The following is a 20,408-nucleotide window of genomic DNA, read 5'->3' on the forward strand; positions in this document are numbered from 1 at the left end:
AAGTATGTCCACTACTGCAGTATTAGTACTTTAAAACCCCTTCACTGAACAGGAGCTGCAGTACCGGCTCTCACAACTACACAAGTATGTCCACTACTGCAGTATTAGTACTTTTAAACCCTTCACTGAGCAGGAGCTGCAGTACCGCCTCTCACAACTACACATGTATGTCCACTACTGCAGTATTAATACTTTTAAGACGTGATTTGCAGTGAGGGAGCAGGAATAGCGGCTGTAACATTTTCCACCTCATTAGAAACTACTGGAAACTACTGGTCTACATTCTTCAACATGATGCATATTATAGAGCACACCTTACACTAAAGTGACTCATGTACATGTTTTACTGACCTGTTTCAGCCTTGAACACTTGAATAATAATATTTCTCTGTCCTGTTGTGCTGCAGCGGCTCGAGCCACAGTCCTTTCCCTCTGGGCGAGATCCAGCTCACCATCCGACACAGCTCCCAGAGGAACAGGCTCATCGTGGTCGTGCACGCCTGCAGGTACAAGACTCTCACTACTTTCTATCAGTGCACTGGAGCAAGTGCTGCTACTGTAGCTACAGATCTACAATAGTCTCGTTTCAGATTCACATAAAGCACAAATCTCTAAACAGTCAATCTCTAAAGAAGCAGTTACCTGTGATCGGATTTAAAGAGGGGTGTTGTTCAAAATGTACCCTTTATTGATATTTGAACAATGTTCCAAAGTCGCTCTCTCATCAAAAACAGACCTGGACCATCTACACATCCAGGAAATGCTCTCCTCACCTCCATCTCTGCCAAAGCATAATCCTTTGTAGAATCGTAGAATAATAACACTTTCCATACTAAGCGACTTGTTCAATAAATGACAGATAAACAATGCACTTTTTTTTCCCATTTTCCTCATGTTGTACTTTTTTTTATCACCCAAAGTTCATTGTATGACATGTTTGTTGTAGGATATTTTAGGAGGAAGTCCTTTTCGTCCTGAGTGAAACTAGTGGATATTTTGTTTTAGATCAATATTGCATTTTCTAACAAAGTGTATATAGTGATGAAGTTATGTCTGATATTATTACCAAACGTGACCAAAAGCAAATTTTGGGGGGTATTCAATTCATTTTGTAATTTTTTGTCAATTTGTTTGTCTTTTTTTTGGTCTTTTTTTTGTCATTTTTTTGTTATTTTTGGTCACATTTTTGTTGTTTTTTCGTCACTTTTTTGTCACATCTTCATCATTGTTTTCATCTTAGTTCTGTCGCTATTTTCCCACCTTTTTTCCAGAAGCTTTTAGATTGGGGTAAAGCCAAATTGTGTAAAGTGTATATAGTGATGAAGTTATGTCTGATATTATTACCAAACGTGACCAAAAGCGTAAATTAACTAAGTCTGTGTTTGTGTTGACAGAAACCTGTCCGCGTTCACGGACCACGGCTCGGACCCGTACGTGCGCCTGTATCTGCTCCCGGACAAACGCAGGTCGGGCCGCAGGAAAACCAGCACCTTCAAGAAGAACCTCAACCCGGTTTACGACCAGACGTGAGGAAATGCGAACCCTTAGTTATGAAAAGCTTTAAGCAGTGGATTAACCCTGTGTTTGTGCAGGTTTGAGTTCAGCGTCTCCATCGTGGAGCTGCACAGACGCACTCTGGACGTGGCCGTGAAGAACGGAGGAGGACTGCTCTCCAAACACAGAGGGCTGCTGGGAAAGGTGAGATAATATACTGTGTATAATCTACTTCAGTCAGAGTAATAACACTGTGCATAATCTACTTCAGTCACAGTAATATCACTGTGTATAATCTACTTCAGTCACAGTAATAACACTGTGTATAATCTACTTCAGTCACAGTAATATCACTGTGTATAATCTACTTCAGTCACAGTAATAACACTGTGTATAATCTACTTCAGTCAGAGTAATAACACTGTGTATAATCTACTTCAGTCAGAGTAATAACACTGTGTATAATCTACTTCAGTCACAGTAATAACACTGTGTATAATCTACTTCAGTCACAGTAATAACACTGTGTATAATCTACTTCAGTCAGAGTAATAACACTGTGTATAATCTACTTCAGTCACAGTAATAACACTGTGTATAATCTACTTCAGTCAGAGTAATAACACTGTGTATAATCTACTTCAGTCACAGTAATAACACTGTGTATAATCTACTTCAGTCACAGTAATAACACTGTGTATAATCTACTTCAGCCACAGTAATAACACTGTGTATAATCTACTTCAGTCACAGTAAAAACACTGTGTATAATCTACATCAGTCACAGTAATAACACTGTGTATAATCTACTTCAGTCACGGTAATAACACTGTGTATAATCTACTTCAGTCAGAGTAATAACACTGTGTATAATCTACTTCAGTCACAGTAATAACACTGTGTATAATCTGCTTCAGTCACAGTAATAACACTGTGTATAATCTACTTCAGTCACAGTAATAACACTGTGTATAATCTACTTCAGTCACAGTAATAACACTGTGTATAATCTACTTCAGCCACAGTAATAACACTGTGTATAATCTGCTTCAGTCACAGTAATAACACTGTGTATAATCTACTTCAGTCACGGTAATAACACTGTGTATAATCTACTTCAGTCAGAGTAATAACACTGTGTATAATCTACTTCAGTCAGAGTAATAACACTGTGTATAATCTACTTCAGTCACGGTAATAACACTGTGTATAATCTACTTCAGTCACAGTAATAACACTGTGTATAATCTACTTCAGTCACAGTAATAACACTGTGTATAATCTACTTCAGTCACGGTAATAACACTGTGTATAATCTACTTCAGTCACAGTAATAACACTGTGTATAATCTACTTCAGTCACGGTAATAACACTGTGTATAATCTACTTCAGTCACAGTAATAACACTGTGTATAATCTACTTCAGTCACAGTAATAACACTGTGTATAATCTACTTCAGTCACAGTAATAACACTGTGTATAATCTACTTCAGTCACAGTAATAACACTGTGTATAATCTACTTCAGTCACGGTAATAACACTGTGTATAATCTACTTCAGTCACAGTAATAACACTGTGTATAATCTACTTCAGTCACAGTAATAACACTGTGTATAATCTACTTCAGTCACAGTAATAACACTGTGTATAATCTACTTCAGTCACAGTAATATCACTGTGTATAATCTACTTCAGTCACAGTAATAACACTGTGTATAATCTACTTCAGTCACGGTAATAACACTGTGTATAATCTACTTCAGTCACAGTAATAACACTGTGTATAATCTACTTCAGTCACAGTAATAACACTGTGTATAATCTACTTCAGTCACAGTAATAACACTGTGTATAATCTACTTCAGTCACAGTAATATCACTGTGTATAATCTACTTCAGTCACAGTAATAACACTGTGTATAATCTACTTCAGTCACAGTAATAACACATCTACTTCAGTCACAGTAATAACACTGTGTATAATCTACTTCAGTCACAGTAATAACACTGTGTATAATCTACTTCAGTCACAGTAATATCACTGTGTATAATCTACTTCAGTCACAGTAATAACACTGTGTATAATCTACTTCAGCCACAGTAATAACACTGTGTATAATCTACTTCAGTCACAGTAATATCACTGTGTATAATCTACTTCAGTCACAGTAATAACACTGTGTATAATCTACTTCAGTCACAGTAATAACACTGTGTATAATCTACTTCAGTCACAGTAATAACACTGTGTATAATCTACTTCAGTCACAGTAATATCACTGTGTATAATCTACTTCAGTCACAGTAATAACACTGTGTATAATCTACTTCAGCCACAGTAATATCACTCTGTATAATCTACTTCAGTCACAGTAATAACACTGTGTATAATCTACTTCAGCCACAGTAATATCACTGTGTATAATCTACTTCAGTCAGAGTAATAACACTGTGTATAATCTACTTCAGTCACAGTAATAACACTGTGTATAATCTACTTCAGTCAAAGTAATAACTCGTCTGCACTTCTCCTTTTATTCCCAGGTCTTGGTGGATTTGACCAACGACGACATCGCTAAAGGATTTACACAATGGTGGGTTTTCCCTTTTTATTTGTAATTCACTGAAATTATTTCATTTAGTCACAATATGTATATGTCTATATACCAATACTGTCCAGGAGATTAACCTCTTAACCCCCACCTGAACCGAGCACATTCTCTCCTCAGTTTGGCTTTACCCAAATCTAAAAGCTTGAATAAAGAGTCAAAATTGACGAATAAAAGGATGAAAATACATCAAGAGTCACAAAAACGTGCAGAAGCAGCGCATAGGGCTGGGTGATAAATCCAATAAATTCGATTAATTAATGCTTTTAAAAACAGACGATTTGTAAAATGGCTAAATGGTAAAATGGCGTCGGCGGCTCCATTTTATCAGCGTTTCAGACGCTCTGCAGTGAAACGACTCCAGTGGAGAAGCAGAGACTTCCTGACCGTCTGCTGCTTCACAAAGTGTCGTGTTTTAAGAGTTTCTGCTCCTGGGCCTTTCTCTCACTCTGCTCTGAGCCGACCATTTAACTCCGCCCCTTTCCCTTCAGTCTCCATGGAGACGTTTGTCACAGACATGAAGACGACCATAAAATTAAAACACTTTTGAAAATTCCATGGCTTATTAAGAGGTTTTACTTTTGAGCAGACGAGGAAAATCTAAAACAGAAATAACACTTTTAAATAAAGGGTTATGTTTTCTTAATGGGCCTGATTGTAGCTACATTATGAATATTAATGAGCAGTTTCTTAAATGATCAGGAGACTTTTTAAAGTTTATTTCAAATGAAACCAATAAAATTATAATAAGAGTAAGAGTAATAAGAGTAAAAACAAGATTTAGAATTTATTGTTTGGCCAGATCGCCCAGCCCTAGTAACGCAATAAAAAAGTGATGAAAAAAACAGAAACAGCTGGAAAAGGAGCAAAAGCACCACAAGAAAGTGACAAAAGCGCAACAAAAAGTAACAAATTTGCACAAAAAAATACAACGAAAAGTGATGATAGCGCAGAGACGTTTTGCAGATCTTAACTTTCAAATTTGGATAAAGCCAAACTAGAGAAATTGTGCTCCATTCAGGCTCCAGGTGACGGTAAAAGGTTTTTCCCCCCAATATTTATCATTTTTCCCACATCGTTCCCCACGTGCTCCCACAGTTCCTTCCCCACATTTTCCCGCGATTTTCCGTGCATACAGTATCTTCCAAACAGCGATTTCGATATGATTCCGTAGACGATCTCCCGCCCTCCTTTAGATAATTCTCCATATCGACACTGACGCTGCTCTTGTTTCCCGCAGGTTCGAGTTGAGCGCCGACGGGTCGAGGAAAACGGCGCTCGTCTGAAACCGCCCCGGCTTCACCCGCAGATCTTAGTTTTTTTTCTCTCACTACGCCGTATTCAGAAAGCATTTACCGCTCACCAGTCGCTCACCCCTTTAAGACGCGTAAAGGGATCATGTAGACTTTTGTAAATATGTACAATGAGGACGGAGAGGATCAGGTTTGTCTGTGTGTGGCCAAAAATCTACTACTGTATTACACTCTTTTGTTTTTATTCCAAAGCTGAGGAAGCGCCAAAGAAATCACAAGTATTGGCTTCAGAAAGAAAAGATCGATTTTAAGTCCTTTTGCAAACTGACTGTGACGTTCTTGTGTCTTGCAGGTCATGTACAAGCGAAAAAGTCAGAAACGAAACCTATTTTCTTACATTTGTCGACCAAAAAAAAAAAGGAGATTATTCCACGTGTGAAGCTCAATCAGAAACTGTATTACCGTGTTTTACTGAATGTTTTCTTTGATCTCGTGGCCATATCCAGTTTACATAGTATTTAAAAAAAAAAAAAAAGTGTGTTGGCGGTGATTGCTGTTCATTTGCACTAGAGGGCGCTAGAGACCTTCCACTGTCTTGCTATAAGAGAATGTATTCAAGAGCTTTTAGTGTCTGTAATAAAGCCATATCCACACGTGCTATAGTGAAAGATAAATCAGCCAAAACATTACGACGCGCGGGTGATTTTAGCTCCTCAAAGATGCAGGAGGAATGAGTTTATTCCTTGACTTTTTCACTTTTGATTTGTTCAGTCTGCAGGCCAGGGCTCCGCTTCAAAGGTGGTCCAAGGAATAAATGTCATTATCGTTGTATTTCGGGGGTTTGTCAGCAGTTTCCTTTAAAGACTTGAGGCGAGACGCTGCAATAGGGAAACTTTTTAACCTCTTAACTCCCGCCTGAACCGAGAGCATTTTCTCCAAATCCTGTAGGCCAGTGTAACACCTCATTTGAAAGATCTACAAAACTTATCTAAATGGATCTTTTTCCTCACGTCATTTTTTGTCATTTTTTTTGTCATTTTTTGTCATTTTTTTTGTCGTTTTTTGGTCATTTTTTGGTCAATTTTTTGTCAAATTTTTGTCTTTTTTTTGTCATTTTTTGTTATTTGTGAAATTTTTGTCAAATTTTTTGTCTTTTTTTTGTCTTTTTTTTGTCTTGTCTTTTTTTTTGTCATTTTTTGTCAATTTTTTGTCATTTTTTTGTCTTTTTTTGTCTTTTTTTGTCATTTTTTGTCATTATTTGTTACATTTTTGTCAATTTTTTTGTCATTTTTTTGTCACATTTTTGTCAAATTTTTTTGTCATTTTTTGTCTTTTTTTGTTATTTTTTGTCACATTTTTTCGTCACTTTTTTGTCAAATTTTTCTCACTTTTTTTTGGTCATTTTTTGTCTTTTTTTGTTATTTTTTGTCACATTTTTTCGTCACTTTTTTGTCACAACTTCATTGTTTTCGTCTCAGTTCTGTCGCTATTTTCACAGCTTTTCTCCAGAAGCTTTTGGATTGGGGTAAAGCCAAACTGGAGAAAATGTGCTCGGTTCAGGTGGGAGTTAAGGGGTTAAATCAATCTGAAGCTTCTGCTGTAGATTCCCGACATAAATATGAGGAATACATGTGTCATTTAGGTTTTCAAATAAAAATAAAGAATTTTATGCCTAAAAATGTTCAATTTATGGTTTATTAGTGGAAAAACTGTGTAACATTGTGGACTACGCTGTTGCCATCAGTAGAAACATTAAAGTTAGTCATGTGTCAGCATTATTCACAGTGTGTTTGACCAATTTGGCCCCAAACCTGAAGACTGCGTTGAGTTTTACCTGTAGTGTCTCCCTTTAAAATGCTCCATCTGGACCAACTCGCCTAAAACGGATATTTGTGCCAATGTGTGTTTGTAAGAAATGGGTCTCAGTGATTCCAGATGAACGGGGCAGGTGGTCGTAATGTTTTGGCTGATCTCTGTTGTGCATATTTATATACGATACATATTTTCTTAGCCTAGTTTTTCAGTTTGATCAAAAGCTGTCGCTCCTCCAGGCTCGACATGTTCATTTTAATCCGTAATCATTGTTATCTCGTATAAGGGACAGATCTATATTTAGGGAAGCTTAGACGATCCGTGTTTAATCCTAAAATGCTGGCAGCGAAAGTGAAACGTTGATACATGTGGCTGTAGTGGCCGATAGTGCAGCATAGAGTTAATATATCTATTTTCTGTGTATGTTTTGATGAAGCTTGGCCTCTGGGACGTCGCCTTCTTTTTTAACTCGTGCCTTAAAAACTACCCAGAGTTATTCCTTTGTAAAGTCATGGATAATGTCTTGTAATTGTATTTTTAATTAAAGCGCTTTGTTCGGCTATGCAACACCAGCCCGTGTCCAGTCTGTGTCCAGTGTGTGTTCGGTCCCTGTGTCCAGTCCCCGTGTCCAGTCCCCGTGTCCAGTCCCCGTGTCCAGTCCCCGTGTCCAGTCCCCGTGTCCAGTCCCCGTGTCCAGTCCCCGTGTCCAGTCCCCGTGTCCAGTTACTGACCACAGTCAGTCCACTCCACGTTTGATTCAAGCATTAAAATATTTGATCCGTTAAAGAGTTTCCTCCTCAAAGGCCTGGATGCTCCTGGTTCTCACAAGGAGCTGTGGAAGTGTCTGGGGAGAGGGAAGTCTTGGCATATCATGCTAGATCACACATGGGGGTTTAATCCATTTTACTTTATAGTTTTCATTGAAGAAACATCAGTTACATGAGGCAAAGGCACAGTTAAATGTAGCTTAAAAGAACAACACAGAGTTTACCACCATGCACAAGCTTAATATTGAAGGTGCAGTTACACGTATGACCTGAGGTGGCAGTAGTGAGAATAAAATGGCCAACTTGCATCTAGCACCAACCAAAAGCACCAACGCCTCACCGACCCGGACCTGGGCACATGATCCCAGACCGCCTCAACCGAGCTTTACCCAAATCTAAAAGCTAAAAAGAAAAGCATCAAAATAGCGAGAAAAAGAGGATGAAAACATGAGAAAAACACGGACAAAAAAAACAGACAAAAAATTATAGAAAAAATAGTTGAAAAAACACCAAAAATATGACAAAAATGTCTCGACGTGACGAAAAGTTTCCATCACTTTTGTAGGTCTTAGCTTTCAAATGAGGCGTTACATTGTTGATCTCCAGTCGAGAAGCTTTTATCCATCCATCCATTTTCTTCCGCTTTATCCGGGGCCGGGTCGAGGGGGCAGCGTCTCAGCAGAGATGCCCAAACTTCCCGATCCACACACACCTCCTCCAGCTGTTCTGACCCCGAGGCCACACCAGGCCAGCTCGGAGACATAGTCCCACCACCGTGTCCTGGGTCTTCCACGAGGCCTTGTCCCACTAGGACATGCCTGGAACACCTCCCGCGGGAGGCGACCAGGAGGCATCCGGAACAGATGCCCGAGCCACCTCAGCTGGCTCCTTTCAACGTGAAGGAGCAGCGACTCTACGAGCTCCTCCCGGGTAACTGAGCTCCTCACCCGATCTCGGAGGGTGCGCCCAGCCACCCTGCGAAGGAAACTCATTTCGGCCGCTTGTATTCGAGATCTTGTCCTTTCGGTCATGACCCAAATCTCATGACCATAGGTGAGGGCGGGAACGTAGATCGATCGGTAAATCGAGAGCTTTGCCCCGACTCAGCTCCCTCTTCACCACGACAGACCGAGAAGCTTTTAGATTTGGGTATAAAAAAAAACATGAATCTGAAAGGAATTCCGTGGAGTATGGTGCACCACAAGGTTCAATTTTGGGGCCATTGTTATTTATTATTTATATGAATGATTTTGCTTCTGTTTCTACGACCGCCTTTCCCGCTCTTTTTGCTGATGATGCCGATCAAAAAAAATAATAATAAAAAGCCGAAAATGCACTCGTTAGTGTTTAGGCAGGTGGTAAGAGGTTAAACCTCTTAACTCCCACCTGAACGGATCCCATTTTCTCCAGTTTGACTTTACCCTAATCCAAAAGATTCTTAGGAAAAAAGCACCAAAAATGTGACAAAAATTCCAAAAAATGTGACAAGAACTCAACAAAAAAATCACAAAAATTCAACAAAACTGGAAAAAAAAAGAAAAGAAAAACAGAGAAAAGGTGACACAACACAGCAACAACATGAGGAAAAAGGTCATTTTTGTGGGTCTTAGCTTTCAAATGAGGTGTTACACAGCCAAAAGAGGACAGAATGCATTTGGTTTAGGCGGGCGGTAAGAGGTTAAAATATGTATTTGTGGAAGTGTCACAATTACGCTAATTTGGGCCAGGCTGGTCAGAGTCCAGGGCTGTTTTTCATCCATTTGCTTGAACAATTCAGATGTGCAGGAGGGATTGTCAGAGCTAGAAACAAGTATGGGCCAAAAACTTAACATTTCGCCCAGATTTGAACAGAAAACTGGCATGTAGAAACCCACTTTCTATTCAAATGGTTGAAGTTAGGAAGCGGGGCCCATGTAGAACCTCTCCCCCCCGGGCCCCAGAGAGTCTAACGACGGCCCTGATAAAACCTGTTTTTTTATATATATATATATTTCCCGGAAGTAAAACCAGTCAGACATTTCGAGGGTTATAAATGCTTTAAAGTTGATCTTTCTATATTTTATCGTGACCGGAGCGAAAGTCTTTTATTGTGAAGCCCCGCGCGCTCCCTCCGCGTCCTGTTCCTCCCGCTCTGCCGCTGTGTGTGCGCAGCTGTAAGCGGCAGATCACGCCCATCCTCCCCGCTCTCCGCGCGCCCTCCTCCGCCGCTGTATCCTTTTTTTTTTCCTCCCACATCCACCACCAGCCAGCTCCGCATCCGACCCGCCGCCGCGCCTGCTCTCCGGGCCTGGACGCACCGCCGGGACCCCCCCATGGCCTTTGCGCCTCCGGGAAATTAAACCGATTCTTTTTACGCATCGTGTTGGATAAACATGGCTCTCCCTCCGCGCCACCTGCTCCTCCTGCTCCTCTGCTGCCACGGCTGCCTCCTGGTCTGCGCCGACAGGAGATTTGGTGAGGGTTTTTTTACGCATTTTCCCCCTTCCCTTCCCTCCCCATCCCTCCGTCGTGTCCCGCTCCTGCCTTTCCATTTCCTGGACATGAATGTGTGATGTTTTTCTGCCTTAGCGCGTCAAAAAAGCGGCGGATTCCGGTTTTACGCAGCGCTATATTTAGTCTCTTTTATTCCCGAAGCCACAAGTCGCTCCAGGTTCTTCTTCTCACGAGGGTTTATTGCGCGTCCGTGGAGGAGAATCCAATATGAGGCGGCGCAGGCGGGTTTTCCAGGCCCTGGTTTTAAAAGCGAGCGTGTTTACGTCGCTGGAGAATCCCCATGTCATAGCAGCGCGTTTTAACCTCTTAACTCCCACCTGAACGGATCCCATGTTCTCCAGTTTGGCTTTGCCCTAATCAAAAAGCCTCTTGGGGAAACAGCCATAAAAAATGAGAAGAAAACAAGGATGTAAATGCGACAAAAAAAGTGACAAAAATTCAGCAAAAATGTGACAAAAATTCAACCAAAAAGTGACGAAAACTAAGCAAAAAAATGACAAAAATTAAACAAAAATGTGACGAAAATTCGACCAAAAAGTGACAAAAATTAAACAAAAATGTGACAAAAATTCAACCAAAAAGTGACAAAAACTCAACCAAAAAGTGACAAAAATTCAACAAAAATGTGACAAAAATTCGACCAAAGAGTGACAAAAATTGAATAAAAAAGTGACAAAAATTAAACAAAAATGTGACAAAAATTCAACAAAAATGTGACAAAAATTCAACAAAAATGTGACAAAAATTAAACAAAAATGTGACAAAAATTAATCAAAAATGTGACAAAAATTCAACAAAAATGTGACAAAAATTTAACCAAAATTTTTTGTCACATTACGCATTTCCCCCCTTCCCTTCCCTCCCCATCCCTCCGTCGTGTCCCGCTCCTGCCTTTCCATTTCCTGGACATGAATGTGTGATGATTCTGCCTTAGCGCGTCAAAAAAGCGGCGGATTCCGGTTTTACGCAGCGCTATATTTAGTCTCTTTTATTCCCGAAGCCACAAGTCGCTCCAGGTTCTTCTTCTCACGAGGGTTTATTGCGCGTCCGTGGAGGAGAATCCAATATGAGGCGGCGCAGGCGGGTTTTCCAGGCCCTGGTTTTAAAGCGAGCGTGTTTACGTCGCTGGAGAATCCCCATGTCATAGCAGCGCGTTTTAACCTCTTAACTCCCACCTGAACGGATCCCATGTTCTACAGGCTTTGCCCTAATCAAAAAGCCTCTTGGGGGAAAAAAGCACCAAAACAGCCACAAAAAATGAGACGAAAACAAGGATGTAAACGCGACAAAAAAATGACAAAAATTCAACAAAAATGTGAAAAAAATTAAACCAAAAAGTGACAAAAATTCAACCAAAAAGTGACAAAAATTGAATTAAAAAAGTGACAAAAATTAATCAAAAAAGTGACAAAAATTAAACAAAAATGTGACAAAAATTCAACAAAAAAGTGACAAAAATTCAACAAAAATGTGACAAAAATTCCACAAAAATGTGACAAAAAGTGACAAAAAAGTGACAAAAATTAAACAAAAATGTGACAAAAATTCAACCAAAAAGTGACAAAAATTAATCAAAAAAGTGACAAAAATTCAACAAAAATGTGACAAAAATTCAACCAAAAAGTGACAAAAATTCAACCAAAAAGTGACAAAAATTAATCAAAAAAGTGACAAAAATTCAACAAAAATGTGACAAAAATTCAACCAAAAAGTGACAAAAATTCAACAAAAATGTGACAAAAATTCGACCAAAAAGTGACAAAAATTACATGCCTCTGGTGTAAGCAGAAAGCATAAAGGACCTTTAACCTGTTACCTGCCGCCCCCCTTGATCAGGATATGATGAACTCCCACCTGAACGGATCCCATTTTCTCCAGTTTGGCTTTACCCTAATCAAAAAGCTTCTTGGGGAAAGAAGCACCAAAACAGCCACAAAAAATGAGAAGAAAACAAGGATGTAAACGCAACAAAAATGTGACAAAAACTCAACCAAAATGTGACAAAAATTCAACCAAAAAGTGACAAAAATTCAACAAGAAAATTACAAAAATTCAACCAAAAAGTGAAAAAAATTAAACAAAAATGTAACAAAAATGTGACAAAAACTAAACAAAAATTCAACAAAAAAGTGACCAAAAAAAAACATAAAAATGGCTACACAGCACAGCAACAACGTGAGGAAAAAGATCAGTTTTATGGGTCTTAGCTTTCAAATGAGATGCTACACAGACCTACAGTATATAATGGCCAAAGAGGACAGAAGGCATTTGGTTCAGGCGGGTGGTAAGAGGTTATTCCAGTTTTAGACTTTGGGTGAAATTTAGGCTCGTTTAGATTCAGAGGAGTCTTTTCTTCATCTAAATCATGTGTTTGTTGTTATTTACTGCTCTTGTGTGGCTCATGTTTGTTCTCCCTCACGGACAAAGTGGAGTGCAGGCTGGTGTCCCCCCTCTGACTCCCCCCTCTCTGACTCCCCCTCTTCTTTATCCCCCCCCCGTGTTACATAACGCTCTCAGACTCCGCCGGGATTTCACCCTGAACATGACCTGTCAGGATTATTCACACGAAGAGACAAACTTTTATCTCCTCAGAAATGTCCTGTTTCGATATCGCATCGTGAACAGTAACAACAGCTTAAGCCATGAAACACTCATGCTGACGTCACACTCACAGCTAGAAGGTCATGGGTTCAATTCCTGGTCGAAGAGCCTTCCTGTGGAGTTTAACCCCTTAACTCCCACCTGACCCGAGCACATTTTCTCCAGTTTGGCTTTACCCCAATCCAAAAGCTTCTGGAAAAAAGGTGAGAAAATAGCAACAGAACTGAGACGAAAACAATGGTAAAGATGTGACAAAAAAGTGAGAAAACTTTGACAAAAAACTGACAAAAAATGGACAAAAAAAAAGATGAAAAAGTGGCAAAAATGTCACAAAAATAATTTTAAATTAATTTTTTTAATTAATTTTAAGTGACAAAAAATGACGAAAAATTTACAAAAAATTGACGAAAAAATAACAAAAAAGTGGCAAAAAATGTACGGAAATATGGCGAAAAAATGATGAAAAAGTGGCAAAAATGTGACAAAAATGTGACTAACAATGGACAAAAAAATGACAAAAAAATGACAGAAAGCGACAAAAATTGACGAAATTTTCTTTTTTTTAAATTGACGAAAACATATTTAAAAAAAGTGGCAAAAAATGTTCGAAAGTGGGACCAGATCTGCGGTCTAGCTTTTAGCTATATGGCCTATGAACATGGCATCGGTTATTGTAACAATGCTTCTTGTTCTGTCCCTACCAAATAAACATATAAATGAATAAAAAAGTGACAAAAGATTTACAAAAAAGTTATAAAAATGAGTTGAAAACACCCCAAAAAATCTGATGATTTGAGGAAAAGATCCATTTAGATGAGTTTTGTAGATCTACGCAGACACAGGGAGAACATGAAGCTCCACACAGAAAGGCCCCGTCCAGGCGGGAATCGAACCCTGGACCTTCTCGCTGTGAAGCACGAGCGCTAACCACTGTGCCATCGAGCTGTTAAATGAATTTTGAGCTTGTGCTGGTAAAAAATAGCGCCCCCTGGATATAAAAGGCTTTTGCACATGTTTCCGTGTCCCGCTACACATTAGGACATGAAGGAACATGTAGGGGGAGGAAATACTTAGTTTTTACATTTTTAAACTCCATTTAGTCACTTTAACCTCTTAACTCCCGCCTGAACCGAGAGCATTTTCTCCAGTTCAGCTTTACCCAAATCCTGTAGGCCAGTGTAAAGCCTCATTTGAAAGCTAAGATCTACAAAACTCATCTAAATGGATCTAAATCTTTTTCCTCACGTCGTCAGATTTTTTCCCATCTTTTTTTTGCGGGTATTCAACCTTTTTTTTTGGTAATTTTTTGGGTCTTTTTTTTGTCATTTTCTTTCCATTTTTTTGGGTCTTTTTTTGTAATTTGTTTGTAATTTTTTTTGTAATTTTTTTAAATATTTTTGTCAAAGTTTTCTCACTTTTTTGTCACATTTCCATCATTGTTTTCATCTCAGTTTTGTTGCTATTTTCACACCTTTTTCCCAGAAGTTTTTGGACTGGGGTAAAGCCAAACTGGAGAAAATGTGCTCGGTTCATGTGGGAGTTAAGGGGTTAAGTATATTATAGACAGATTAAATCCATGTTTATTTGAGCTGCAGACTGATTTCTTTCATTTTGCCGCTCTGTGTAAATGTTCCTGTATTTCTTTGTTCCTCCCGTGAGTCCAGAACGATCCCTCGTCCCTCGTCTGTCGATAAGAGCGTTTGTGTTTTCACCAAAGTGACTAATTTCCTTCAAACACGGTGGTTTAATCAGGCCTTTCCGCTCCGGGATCAGGACGAGGACCTGGAGTTTAGAGTTTACCGTCTGGAAAACATCAAATCTAAACTCGAGATCCACCTGTGACGAGAAATGAACGGGACTCTAAAACTAACTGTGTATTTGTTTTTCCTCCTGTAATAAGCTGAGCAGGGCTGGTGTCGATTCAGATTCTCCAAATCAGTTCAATTCATGATTCAATTTGAATGATTTCTGATTTAACCCCTTAACTCCCACCTGAACTGAGCACATTTTCTCCAGTTTGGCTTTACCCCAATCCAAAAGCTTCTGGAAAAAAGCTGTGAAAATAGCAACAAAACTGAGACGAAAACAATGATGGAAATGTGACAAAAAAGTGACGAAAAATTGATGAAAAAGTGGCAAAAATATGACAAAAATGTGATAAAAAATTGACAAAAAATTACAAAAATGTGACAAAAAAATGACCAAAATTTAGCAAAAAATGACAAAAATTTGATAAAAAAGTGACAAAAAAAATGACAAAAAAGTTACATAAATGAGGTGAAAACCCACCAAAAAAATAATGGAAATAAAATCCGATGACGTGAGGAAAAAGTTCCTCTCGGTTCAGGCGGGAGTTCAGAGGTTAAGGATTTCACACAGAACCAGTTTTACTCACGGATATGGAAGAACTCAAATAAACTAACTCGAAGTAAATGAGCAAAAATATGAATATTTACATTAACCCCTTAACTCCCACCTGAACCGAGCACATTGTCTCCAGTTTGGCTTTACCCCAATCCAAAAGCTTCTGGAAAAAAGGTGAGAAAATAGCAACAAAACTGACACGAAAACAATGATGGAAATGTGACAAAAAAGTGAGAAAACATTGACAAAAAAGTGACGAAAAATGGCAAAAAAGTTACAAAAATGAGTTGAATACCCGCCAAATAGCGACAAAACTGAGACGAAAACAATGATGGAAATGTGAGAAAAAAGTGACGAAAAAATGACAAAAATGTGACAAAAAATGTAAAAAAATGTTTTAAAAAATGACAAAAAAGTTACAAAAATGAGTTGAATACCCGCAAAAAAAAGATGAAAAAAATCTGATGACGTGAGGAAAAAGATCCATTTAGATGAGTTTTGTAGATCTTAGCTTTCAAATGAGGCGTTACACTGGCCTACAGGATTTGGGTAAAGCTGGCGGGAGTTAAGAGGTTAACAAGAGGAAACACAACAAAGAAGTGACATAAAGAGAGACAAAAATGTGACAAAACCTCAAGCTGTTAGATTTGGGTAAAGCTCCGCCGCTCGGTGAGAGTCAGAGCTGCATCATCACCGGTGCCTTGGTTTTGTTTCCGACTGTGTCGCCATGACGACGACGACGACGGCGGCGGCGGCGCGTTTCTCTCCTCAGTCCGTCTGAACTCACGGGGCTGAACCCGGTCAGAGGTGAAGGAGCTAATTATGGCCCGTTTCCATGGAGACCGCAGCCCCTGCTCTGATTGGACGATGCTCCGCCTGAGTCTGAAATACTCTCCCTCCGAGGCTCATCGCAAAATAATGTCGAGAAGCTACGAATCGAGGACAATAGTTACATTTTGTTTCTGCTGAATTCAAGCCAACACCTCAGAGACTCAACACTTTAATCTTTTCATTTATAACTTGAAGGAACTTTTGTAAAACTTCTAAACAATCTTAAAATGTGAGTTCCGTTAATGAAGTTCCTCTCGCGACTGCAACACAAATAGAGTTTTTACAGACTACTCAAAAAGTGAGACGAAAACAATGATGGAAATGTAACAAAAAAGTGACGAAAAATTGATGAAAAAGAGGCAAAAATGTCACAAAAATGTCACAAGAAATTGACCAAAAATGGACAAAAATTTGATTTAAAAAATGACGAAAAAATGACAAAAAATGGATAAAAAAAATGACAAAAAATTACCAAAAAAATGTCAAAAATGTGACAAAAAAGTACAAAAAAAATGCTAAAATGTGATAAAAAATGGACAAAAAAATTTGACAAAAATGGACGAAAAAATGACAAAAATGTGATAAAAAATGGACAAAAAAATGACAAAAATGTGATAAAAAATGGACGAAAAAAATGACAAAATTTGACAAAAATGTGATAAAAAATGGACGAAAAAATGACAAAAATGTGATAAAAAATGGACAAAAAAATGACAAAAATGTGATAAAAAATGGACAAAAAATGACAAAAATGTGATAAAAAATGACGAATAAATGACAAAAAATGGATACAAAAAATTACCAAAAATTACCAAAAAAATGTCAAAAATCTGACAAAAATCTGATAAAAATCTGACAAAACAAATTACAAAAATTTGACCAAAAAGTACAAAAAAATGCTAAAATGTGATAAAAAATTGACGAAAAAAATTACAAAAATGTGACAAAAATGTGATAAAAAATGGACGAAAAAATGACAAAAATGTGATAAAAAATGACGAAAAAATGACAAAAAATGGCAAAAAAAAATTACCAAAAATTACCAAAAAAATGTCAAAAATCTGACAAAAATCTGACAAAAAAAATTACAAAAATTTGACAAAAAAGTACAAAAAAATGCTAAAATGTGATAAAAAATGGACAAAAAAAATGACAAAAATTTGACAAAAATGTGATAAAAAATGGACGAAAAAATGATGGAAAAAAAAAATCTGATGACGTGAGGAAAAAGATCCTCTCGGTTCAAGCGGGAGTTAAAAGGATAAAGCTGAAGTCGACCTGAGAAGACTTTGAAGTTTGTGCCAGTTTTTGTTGATTATGTTGTATTTGTTGTATTATTGTCCTGATGTCACTGACTCTTGTGTTTATTTCCAGGCTGCCTGTTCGACACTGAGCTGTGTTCTCCGTACGAGATCTGCGTCAACGGTGAGTCTGTCTCTAAATCTGAACCAAAAGGATCTTTATGTTTATTTGTTTGTCTGAGTTTCAGCAGCAGCAGCTCGTGTAAAGGTTTCCTCCGTCTATATTTAGCTCCTGTGTTTGCAGCTCCATCCATCTCCCCCAGGCTCAGGGCATTTCCCGCTCAGACTCGGCTCCAGTCAGTGATGCAGAGGTTATTTATAGAGGAGGAGGAGGAGGAGGAGGAGGAGGAAGGTCAGGCGGAACAGAGGAGGAGGAGCAGCTGTTTCTGTGACATTTGGAGTTAAATCAGTGCTGGTTTTGACACGTCCCACTCCTGCAGAATGTCAGGGCTGTGTTTACACAAGGACTCATCCACACTGTGGTTTACGTCACAGAAAGTATCCATCGATCAGAAAACTATCTACAGGAGTCAAAGTATCTACAGTCAGGAGTCAAAGTATCTACAGTCAGGAGTCAAAGTATCTACAGTCAGGAGTCAAAGTATCTACAGTCAGGAGTCAAAGTATAAATTGAAAAAATATATTGAAAAAATGACAAAAATGTGACAAAAAATGGACAAAAAAAGACAAAAAAAGAAAAAAAATTAAAAAATTTAAAAAGACAAAAAATGACAAAAATGACAAAAAGACAAAAAAAGACAAAAATTTATTATTTTTTTAAAAAAATTACAAAAAAATTACAAAAAAATACAAAAAATTACAAAAAAAGACAATAAAAGACAAAAAACAAAAAAAATTACAAAAAAACGCCAAAAAATGACAAAATCTATATAATATCTACAGTCAGGAGTCAAAGTATCTACAGTCAGGAGTCAAAGTATAAATTGAAAAAATATATTGAAAAAATGACCAAAAAATTGACAAAAAATGACAACAAAACGACAAAAAAAAGACCAAAAAATGACAAAAAACCACAAAAAAATGACCAAAAAAATGACAAAAACGACAAAAAATAACAAAATAACAAAAAACAAGAAAACATTACAATAAACGACAAAAAAATGGAACAAAAAAAGTCAAAAAAACGACAAAAAAAGACAAAAAATTACAAAAAAAACTACAAAAAAATAACAAAAAATGATGAAAAATGACAAAAACACAACAAAAAAATGACAAAAAAATGACAAAAACGACAAAAAAATAACAAAATAACAAAAAACAAGAAAACATTACAAAAAAACGACAAAAAAATAAAAAATAAATAAAAAAAAACGACAAAAAATGTAAAAAAAAAATGACAAAAAACTACAAAAAAAACGACCAAAAAAACGACAAAAAATGACAAAATCTATATAATATCTACAGTCAGGAGTCAAAGTATCTACAGTCAGGAGTTAAAGTATCTACAGTCAGGAGTTAAAGTATCTACAGTCAGGAGTTAAAGTATCTACAGTCAGGAGTTAAAGTATCTACAGTCAGGAGTCAAAGTATCTACAGTCAGGAGTTAAAGTATCTACAGTCAGGAGTCAAAGTATCTACAGTCAGGAGTCAAAGTATCTACAGTCAGGAGTCAAAGTATCTACAGTCAGGAGTTAAAGTATCTACAGTCAGGAGTCAAAGTATCTACAGTCAGGAGTTAAAGTATCTACAGTCAGGAGTCAAAGTATCTACAGTCAGGAGTCAAAGTATCTACAGTCAGGAGTCAAAGTATCTACAGTCAGGAGTTAAAGTATCTACTGTCAGGAGTCAAAGTATCTACAGTCAGGAGTTAAAGTATCTACAGTCAGGAGTCAAAGTATCTACAGTCAGGAGTCAAAGTATCTACAGTCAGGAGTCAAAGTATCTACAGTCAGGAGTTAAAGTATCTACTGTCAGGAGTCAAAGTATCTACAGTCAGGGGTCAAAGTATCTACAGTCAGGAGTCAAAGTATAAATCGAAAAAATATATTGAAAAATGAAAAAAAAAAAAACAACATAAAAAGACAAAAAAAAGTTCACAAAAAACAACAAAAAACGACAAAAAAACGACAAAAACCGACAAAAAATGACAAAAAATGACAAAAAAACCGACAAAAAATTACAATAAAATACAAAAAAATACAAAAGAAACAAAAAAAGACAAAAAAAAGACAAAAAATGACAAAATCTATATAATATCTACAGTCAGGAGTCAAAGTATCTACAGTCAGGAGTCAAAGTATAAATTGAAAAAATATATTGAATAAATGACAAAAAAATTGACAAAAATGACAAAAATTGACAAAAAAACGAAAAAAAAACGACAAAAAAACACTAAAAATGACAAAAAACGACAAAAAAATTGACAAAAAAATGACAAAAAAATGACAAAAAAACGACAAAAAATTGACAAAAAAACGACAAAAAATGACAAAAAAATGACAAAAAAATGACAAAAAAACGACAAAAAATTGACAAAAAACGACAAAAAAATGACAAAAAATGTGACAAAAAATGACCAAAAAACAACAACAAAAAATGACAAAAAACGACAAAAAAAACGACAAAAAATTGACAAAAAACGACAAAAAATTGACAAAAAACGACAAAAAATTGACAAAAAAACGACAAAAAACGACTAAAAAATTGACAAAAAAAAGACAAAAAATGACAAAAATGTGACAAAAAATGACCAAAAAACAACAACAAAAAACGACAAAAAAAAACAACAAAAAATTGACCAAAAAACTACAAAAAATTGACAAAAAACGACAAAAAATTGACAAAAAAACGACAAAAAATGACAAAAAACGACAAAAAAATTGACAAAAAAATGACAAAAAACGACAAAAAAATTGACA

General features: G+C 37.1%; 2 protein-coding genes across 6 annotated transcripts in view; both read left to right on the forward strand.

The window, feature by feature from the left end:
- Positions 1-20,408, forward strand: part of esyt2a (extended synaptotagmin-like protein 2a) — a 236,713-nt gene that overhangs the window by 48,661 nt on the left and 167,644 nt on the right. For 4 of the 5 annotated variants that reach the window (XM_079561011.1, XM_079561012.1, XM_079561014.1 and 1 more), the window contains 5 exons: positions 408-506; positions 1,395-1,526; positions 1,593-1,698; positions 4,043-4,092; positions 5,348-5,401. In XM_079561011.1, coding sequence (XP_079417137.1) covers positions 408-506; positions 1,395-1,526; positions 1,593-1,698; positions 4,043-4,092; positions 5,348-5,393 — 433 coding nt within the window. In that variant the 3' untranslated portion in view covers positions 5,394-5,401. Of the gene's footprint in view, positions 1-407; positions 507-1,394; positions 1,527-1,592; positions 1,714-4,042; positions 4,093-5,347; positions 5,402-20,408 lie in introns of those variants that run through there. The other variant, XM_079561013.1, reaches the window with a different exon arrangement.
- The window catches only part of LOC306966780 (receptor-type tyrosine-protein phosphatase N2-like), a 138,265-nt gene continuing 128,146 nt past the window's right edge, over positions 10,290-20,408 (forward strand). The window contains exons 1-2 of the mRNA XM_079561597.1: positions 10,290-10,393; positions 17,603-17,653. Of these exons, the coding sequence (XP_079417723.1) occupies positions 10,312-10,393; positions 17,603-17,653 (133 nt within the window). The 5' untranslated portion in view covers positions 10,290-10,311. The remainder of the gene's footprint in view (positions 10,394-17,602; positions 17,654-20,408) is intronic.

Source organism: Gobius niger (assembly GCF_951799975.1).
Source record: "Gobius niger genome assembly, chromosome: 8".
In the NCBI taxonomy this organism is placed as follows: Eukaryota; Metazoa; Chordata; class Actinopteri; order Gobiiformes; family Gobiidae; genus Gobius; species Gobius niger.